Raw genomic sequence first — 8,734 nt, forward strand, 5'->3', positions numbered from 1 at the left:
TCAGTCTCACCCATCACCACCTTTAATGGACGGGGAGTGGCTACAGATGCTCTGTGCCCCTTTAACAGCAGTCCAGAGGGATCGCCCCCATTAAGCCCCAAGCTGGGCCCTGCCCAGGGGGGCTCTCTGTCCAAAAAGGCAGGCTCAGTCCCCAAGTTCACCAGCTAATCCAGAAAGCCCATTTCTACAGCTTCAGCCACCTCAGGGTGAAGCAAGCGTGTGGCCAAGCGCTCAATGTCATCCAAGCTCAGTAATCGAAGGCTCCGCTCATAATCCTGGGATGGGGGGGGAGGGAGAGGAGAGAGAAAGAGAGAATTGAACACAGCGTTCAGAAGCACACCTGCCAGACAGTCAGACATTTTGTAGTTAAAAGGGTCCCAATGAGAAACCGCTGTGTGTGTAGATTTGCAGGTTAACCAATGCAATACAGTGACAGATTTTGATGTGGGAGACAAAAGTTAAAAATCCTGCTTATTGGGTGATTTTGGGCAAGTCATTGGAGTCTGATTCATACACACTTGATGCATGTGTGTGAGTGCCTGGCTCATTCTCAGCTACCGCTGCCATCAAATAAAAGCAGGTTATTCCCAAGGAGCTGTTGGGACACTGGCAGTCCGACAGCTTATATATGTCTTCTCAGAAGTAAATCCCACTGAGTTTCATGCGACTTACTCCCAGATAACTGGGTACAGAACTGCAGCCTGAATAAGATAAAGACAGCAATAATGTTTTGCAGGCTGAAATTGCAAACACAAGCACACTCAGTCAAGATCAAGGCTGCAGTCCTAACCCCACTTGCCTGGGTGTAAGCCCACTGAGTTTAATGAGATTTCCCCCCCCCTCCATGGCACATAGTTAGGATTGCACTGTAAGCCTCACTGAACTCGGAAGGAATTACTTCCAAGTAAAGGCACTTAGGATCAGGCTGCACAAGTGTCAGGGGAACCAATAAGCCAAACCTGAGGGGATTCCCACCTACACTCCTCAGGGGTGCCTTACCCATAGAGGCTAGTGGTGCAGGGCACCAAGTTCTGGAGGGTGCCAGGGAAGAGGCGGAGGCTGGACGCGCCCTCGCCCGCCTCCGCCATGCCGCGCCAAAGCAGCACCACACACAGAGCCTCCATCTGCGGTGGCCACCGCAGCACAAAGCGGCCAGCTGAGCCAGGAAGCGTCGCGTCCAGCCTCCATCTCTTCCCCGTTGGAGCCACCCTCCAGACGCTGCCCGCCTCCTCCAGCCCCGCCGGCAGTGCCATCCTCCCTAAAAAACTCCGGGAAACTGGGGAGGGGGGGCGCCGGAGGGAGCTTTGCACCACGGCGCCGGATATGCTCAAGACGGCCCTGACACTCCTGTTAGAAAGTTACCTTTTGCAGTTGCTCCAACACCTTCTCAGCATCAGCTACGCTGAAATGCCTGCCTAGGACTTGGGCCAGTGTGTGCCAGATGACAGGGTTCTGTGGGGGTCCAGCTCTGCGGCCAGGTTCCTCAGGCGATGCCTTCTCTGGTGGCTTGATCACGAGGTTCAGTTTTGACTCGGGTCCAATAGAGTAATCACAGAGACGGTGTTCATCTGGGAAGGAAGCACAAGCTGCTGAAAGGCCAGGTGCCAGCCAGCAAGAGGCCTCACTCTGGCAACCAGAACTTCCACAGGGCCACAAAGCTATGGTCTCACACCAGCCATAACTTTGCACGGACTGGAAGGATACAATTTACTACAGAAAACTAAAGGGCAAAGCATCCAGCTAGTGCAGGTGTGGCGAACCTCTGTTTTTCCTGATGCTGCTGAATGTGGGAGCCAACTTTTAGGGGCCGAGGTTCCTTCACCTCCCTCTAAAAAATATTTGAGGGGTCTGGGGCCCCCACAAAGTTCATGGGCATTGTCATTCAAATGGTGTGTGTGTGTGTGTGTGTGTGTGTGTGTGTGTGTGTGTGTGGTGTCATGTGATCAGTTATGTGGGGTGGGGCTTAGCTCCCCCCACCCCAATATTTTATTCAAGTTGGCACCTCTGCTGCTGAACTACAACTCCCAACAGCCCCAAGCAGGCATAGCCAATGATCAGGAGTGTGTCCCCCTGCTGCGAGAAGTGAAGTTACAGGGAACTAGGCAGAGGGCCTTCTTGGTAGTGGCACCCACCCTGTGGAACGCCCTTCCATCAGATGTCAAGCAGATAAGCTACTACACAACTTTCTGAAGACATCTGAAGGCAGCCCTATATCAGGAAGTTTTTATTGTCTGATGTTTTTGCTGTGCTTTTATTAAGCTGGAAGCTGCCCAGAATGGATGGGGAAACCCAGTTAGATGAGCAGGGTATGGAATAAATTAATATCATTATTATTATGGGAGTTGTTCATCTAAAATGCTAAATTTTCCACAGTCCTAGCTAGTCACATCTCCATTTGCATTCAAAGTCAAAACATCCTTTGCTGTGAGTTCAGAGCAGAAAATATATGCCCCCCATAAAGGCAAAGATTATAGATTCTTAATATCTGCTGCAAAATAAATCTGTGTTTTGGCTTATGAAAACCAGGTTATTTCATATTGTCACAGAACATCCAGTCCCCACAGTGACATAGCAGGGTTTTTTGCAGGCATACTGGCAAATCTTAAGAGACTATTCTTTTCTATGAAACATGTCACAAATCTCACTGCCATGAGTCTAAAATGAAATAAGGGCAAATGAGATTTGAAAAGGCTTAGACAAAAAACAGCACAAATCAGAGCTATAGCTGGGATGCTTCGGGAAGACGTTAGGGAAATGAAAGGAAGTCATCAAGCTCCATTTGTAGGCAGCAATTTTCAGAAAGGTTGCAAGCATAAGAAAATATACTTTCAGTACAGATAAAAGCTTTCTTGAATGTTTTTCAAACATTGCATTTCCTATATCAATGCAAATCTCTTACATATGCATACAGGTCATTTACAACCACACTTACATGCCCCAAAACCAATCCCATTGATTCCTATCCAAAGATGCCCTCCTTCCCTCACACACAGTCAGGTCTGGTCCAAGACAGGAAATCCCACAAACACCTCACTCTGAGAGTAAAATACAATAATAATAAATAAACTTCTTCCTACTCTTTCAATAAACTTAGCTGCCTGAGACAGCTGCTTCATTATTATTATTATTAATTAAACTTGTATACCACCCTTCATCTGCAGATCCCAGAGCAGTTCACAACATAACATTGCAATATAAAAAACACAAAATATATAATAAAAATAAGAACAAAAACAAACCAATAACACCTCCCTCCCATCACACATTTAAAAGGATAAAAGGTAAAGGGACCCCTGACCATTAGGTCCAGCCGTGACCGACTCTGGGGTTGCGGCACTCATTTTGCTTTACTGGCCGAGGGAGCCGGCGTGCAGCTTCCGGGTCATGTGGCCAGCATGACTTAGCTGCTTCTGGCGAACCAGAGCAGTGCACGGAAATGCCGTTTACCTTCCTGCTGGAGCGGTACCTATTTATCTACTTGCACTTTGACGTGCTTTCGAACTGCTAGGTTGGCAGGAGCAGGGACCGAGCAACAGGAGCTCACCCCGTTGCGGGGATTCGAACCGCCGACCTTCTGATCGCCAAGTCCTAGGCTCTGTGGTTTAACCCACAGTGAGGGTATCAGATGCCACTTAGCCAAAGGCCTGGTTGGAGAGGAACTTTTTCACCTGGCGCCTATTCTACCTAATGATAAGACTGGCCTTGCCATACTCTAACATAGGGGGCCACCAACACAGTCACACCAAACCACCATCAGCACCCACCTGCCAAAGCTTTGCCTTTGAAAAGCAGGCGCTGCTGGGATACTGGGACATTCAACTTCTCGGAGACCAAGCGTTTGAGAGAGGAGATCCGTTCATCTGGGGAGACCTAAGAAGGAAGAATGTGATGAAGTGGGGCTGGCCCCCAAAACTGACAGGCTCAGAGCAAGGGCTTTCATATGCTGGAGAATATAGGCCCTGGTCAAGCACAGAACTAGAAAAGCTGATCAAACCTTTTGTTCAGTAATATACCCTACACTTACAGTACCTGTCCGTTCTCAGGTCCTTTTCAGAGTGAATTCCCACCCCCACCCCTCCAGTTGCTCCAAGAAGCTTGCCCCATTGACAAATTGGTCCACAGGAAATAATTTTGTTCTATTTATGGCTGGCATTTTTTCTTTCTCCTTCTGGCAAAGCTCCTGTGAAAGGTAGAAGATCAGCAAGTGCAGCTTTTCACAGCATGAATATTTTCTGCTTTTCAGGTAGTTGTTAAATAATATTACTAAGTAGGCATATAGTGTTTTTCAACTTGAGTTAGTGTTGGCCCCTTTTTCTCCCAGGCATGAAAATGCTGATATCACTTGAAGGTAGAAAGTACAGTCAAACCTCATTGGTGAAAGTAATCTGTTCCGGAAGTCCATTCGGCTTCCGAAATGTTTGACAACTGAGGTGTGGCTTCTGACTGGTTGCAATAGCTTCCTGCACTCAAGCGGAAGCCGTGTCAGACATTCGGCTTCCGAAAAACGTTTGAAAATGTTTTTTTCTGGGTTTTCGGTGTTTGGAAGCCGTAACGTTCCAAAATGGAGGCGTTCGGGAGCCAAGGTTTGACTGTACAAGGTATGAACTGGAAATTCATAGTTAAAATCTCTGTTTTCCCTTGAAACCACTGAAAGTCTGTTCCCCCAGCTGTAACATGACAATAATACTATTATCATTTATTGATATCTTTATAAATACAGGGATGCCTTAAGCAATTGTTATGAGAATGACCATGTTCATGCGTGTGCAATGCTTAGGAAGAGCAATGCACATTAAGTTCAATGTGTTGGTCCTGGTGCTCAAAGCCTTCTATATAGTTTGGGACCAGGATACCTAAAAGACGGTCTCACCCTTTATATAGTCAACCAACCACTGCACTCTGTAGGAGAGGGCCTCTTGTGAACACTTACCTCAGCAAGAGGTCTTTTCCATACAATGTAGGAATCGAGCCCTTAGTGTGGCAGCATCTATCCTTTGGAACTCCCTCCCACTGCATATCAGACAAACACCATCTCTACTGTCTTTTTGGTGTTGCTGAAGACCTTCTGTTTTTTCAACAGTTCTTTTAAGCAGAGATTGTTTTGCTCTTATATGAGAAACTGTCTTATTTGTTGATTTTGTAGTGTTAAATCACTTGAGATTTTTCATAAACGAAATGAAATACATTTTTAATGTACTTCTAACATTACTGGGGGTTCCGACCTTGGAAGGAGGTAATCTTTTTTCAAGGTACAGTCTGAGGGGATATAAAAGCACAAGAAGAGCCTTGCTGGATCGGATGAAAAACCATCTAGTCTGGCATTCTGTTTCCAAAGTGACTAACCAGATGCCTGTGGGAAGTTTGCAAACAGAACACGAGTACAACAACCCTCCCACATGAGCAACCACTTGCTGAAGCTGAGGTGGTTTAGGTCTGGTCTGCTTTGAGCGTTATGGAAGAAATGTGGGGTATAAATGTGCTAAATCAGGGATGGGGAACCTCTGACCCTCCAAATGTTGCTGGTCTCCCAACTCCCACAGGTACCCCAACCTTGTATTAAGAGCCCTTAACTCTGACCCAAAGGCATGTGGTTACTTTCCTGCAAAGGGAAGGCACAGAATGCATGGTTAGAAACACTTACCTTCCTCTATCAGATCCTGGGCGTGAGCCCTAGTGATAGCAGACACTATAAAGCCCTTAAGAACTTAGGACCAGTTTACCAATAAGATCGCGTTACCCTAATCAAATCCAATGGATGGAATTGGCACTATTACAGGTGCCATACCCGTTCCACATTTGTAAGAACTTGGCTGTTTAGCATTCCCACGCCTGCACTTTGGAACTCCCTGCCTATTGAGATCAAGCAGGAGCCCTCACTGTACTCCTTTTGGTACAGTGAGGGTTCCTGCTTGATCTCAAATAGGTACAGGCTGTTTAGACAAGCCTGCCCCACCCAGATACGTAGAACTTGATGCCACTTTTAATCTGTTTTAGCATTTTAACTTGATTCTGCCATTTTGTGTTTTTGAGGTTTTTTTGTTTGTTTCTCTTTTACAACCAAGCTGTGTACACATTTTATGAAATGAAGCAATACCACCACTCTATTTTGCCTTGGTCAGACCACACCTGGAACACTGTGTCCAGTTCTGTGTACCATAAATTAAGAAGGATATTTGACAAGATGGAACAACAGCAGAGAGGGGAGACCAAGAGGATCAAGGGTCTGGAAACCAAGCCTTATGAGGAACGGTTGAAGGAGCTGGGTATGTTCAGCCTGGAGAAGAGGAGACTGAAAGGAACGAGACGACCCTCGGGCTCCCTTCCAACTCTACCATTCTATGACTCTATGAAAATAAATATTCCAGCGGCAGAGCTGAATTCGACTTCATAAACAGAGGAAGAAAAAGGCAGCAGGAGAAACAGCTGAAGGCCGGGGGGGGTGTCAGATCTGCTCAGGAGCCCCCACCCCCCAGAGTGCATGAGATCCCTTCACAGCCATCTATATGATACGATAATCTTTATTGTCATTGTCCCATACAGAACAACGAAATTGAAAAAATCTACATCAAACGTTCAAAACCCAACAAGCCTGCTATCCCAGCCTTGTTAGCCCCCTAAAAACTCTGATAAAGGTAAAGGGACCCCTGACTATTAGGTCCAGTCATGGCTGACTCTGGGGTTGCAGCGCTCATCTCGCTTTATTGGCCGAGGGAGCCGGCGTACAGCTTCCGGGTCATGTGGCCAGCATGACTAAGCCGCTTCTGGCTAACCATAGCAGTGGCCGGAAGCACCATTTACCTTCCCGCCGGAGTGGTACCTATTTATCTACTTGCACTTTGACGTGCTTTCGAACTGCTAGGTTGGCAGGAGCAGGGACTGAGCAATGGGAGCTCACCCCGTCGCGGAGATTCGAACCGCCAACCTTCTGATCGGCAAGTCCTAGGCTCTGTGGTTTAACCCACAGCACCACCTGCGTCCCTTAGAACTGCTAGGTTGGCATAATTAAATACAATACACTCCTTTAGAGACTGCCTTACACTGCGTTTAAAACCAAAATCGCATTTGAATAGAATGTTTCTCAGTGAGCTAGTCCTAGCCTTTATAGCCCTGTACCTTCTTCCAGAAGCTGAAAGAGGTCATTTCCGGGGTGCGCACTGCCCTGCACTATCTCTACAGCCTTCTTATGGCACCTGGAAGCATAGATTTGATCCAAGGTGGGAAGAGTGCACCCAATTATTCTCTTTACAACCCTGGACAGCATTGTTTTCCCCCTGACCGTGCAGCTCCCAAACCACACAGACCATAAGTTAATACACTCTCCACAGTGTACAATGGTAAAAGGCCATCAGCAGGTCCTTTGAGAGATTGCTTTTCCGGAGGATTCTCAGGAGATACGACCTCTGCTGTGCTCTCTCCATCCTGGAAGGGACCCCTCGCTGCCCTCCGACCCCCCGCCCGCTCCTGCCGCCCTCGGCCTCCTTCCTCCAGGCCAGGTCCTCCCGGTGGCTCCTCTGGGCTTGGGGCGGGCGAGGGCTACACCCAGGCAACAGCCCACACCCAGCTCGGCCTCGCCCCTGACTCAGCATCCCCCCGCCCGGGAGCAGCAGGAGCAGGGATACCTGGAGGCTGCATTCCCGGCCCTGGAGCGCCTTCACCGTAAGCAGCATCTCGGGACCCCGCAGCTCGGAAAGCCAGAAGCGGCCCCTTTAACTGAATCATAGACACGCGCGGAAGAAGCTGTCCGGAAGACAGAGCGGCGCGGCGAAGGGAAGCTACGCAGGCGAAAGGAAGACGCGGAGGCCTCTCATCTCGACGGGGGGGCCGCACGCGCACTGAAGCTGCCAGAGAGAGAAAGCGGCCAGAGGGGCGGAAGTTGAGTCTGCAGGAGGAGGGCAACATCCGAGAGACCGGAAGGCAGCGGGCGCGGCGAAACCCAACCGCTTTCACGTCATATGAAACTCTATGATGCAAAGGCTCACGTGCCCGGGAGTGATTAACCATAGAGTGGAGGTGGGGTAGAGCGGGAATAAGGGAGACTCGGGGTCGCAGCCTGAGAGACTTTAATAAGATGCTTAGAAAGCGAAGGTAATGTTATTTTCATTTTCGGTATTTTAACTTGTGTATGTTTTGAAGTAGGGTTGTGAGTTTCCCCCCCGAGTCTGTTGTTTTATCTTTTTGTAAACCGCTTTGAGGGTTTTTGAGGTGTGTAAATTTTATGAAATTAATTAGTTGATTAACTGATTCCAGATTGTCCATTGCGGCGCTTAAAATCTGCCAAGCGCGGGGCGAAATCAGTAGAAATGAACAGGAGGCAATATTTGTTGTTGTTTAGTCGTTTAGTCGTGTCCGACTCTTCGTGACCCCCTGGACCAGAGCACGCCAGGCACTTCTGTCTTCCACTGCCTCCCGCAGTTTAGCCAGACTCATGTTTGTAGCTTCGAAGACACTGTCCCACCATCTCGTCCTCTGTCGTCCCCTTCTCCTTGTGCCCTCCATCTTTCCCAACATCAGGGTCTTTTCCAGGGAGTCTTCTCTTCTCATGAGGTGGCCAAAGTCTTGGAGCCTCAGCTTCACGATCTGTCCTTCCAGTGAGCACTCAGGGCTGATTTCCTTAAGAATGGATAGGTTTGATCTTCTTGCAGTCCATGGGACTCTCAAGAGTCTCCTCCAGCACCATAATTCAAAAGCATCAATTCTTCGACGATCAGCCTTCTTTATGGTCCAGCTCTCACTT

The 8,734-nt window shown here is 48.3% G+C and overlaps 1 protein-coding gene across 1 annotated transcript; it reads right to left on the reverse strand.

The window, feature by feature from the left end:
- Positions 1–7,934, reverse strand: UBL4A (ubiquitin like 4A). Its single transcript, XM_083592542.1, has 4 exons — positions 7,620–7,934; positions 3,765–3,870; positions 1,363–1,568; positions 1–275 (listed from the first exon to the last, which is right to left on the reverse strand). The coding sequence occupies exons 1-4, from the start codon at positions 7,665–7,667 to the stop codon at positions 165–167; spliced, it is 471 nt and encodes a 156-aa protein (XP_083448668.1). The 5' UTR covers positions 7,668–7,934; the 3' UTR covers positions 1–164.
- Positions 7,935–8,734: the final 800 nt, after the last annotated feature.

This window comes from Podarcis filfolensis (genome assembly GCF_964270895.1).
Source record: "Podarcis filfolensis genome assembly, chromosome: 17".
NCBI lineage: Eukaryota > Metazoa > Chordata > Lepidosauria > Squamata > Lacertidae > Podarcis > Podarcis filfolensis.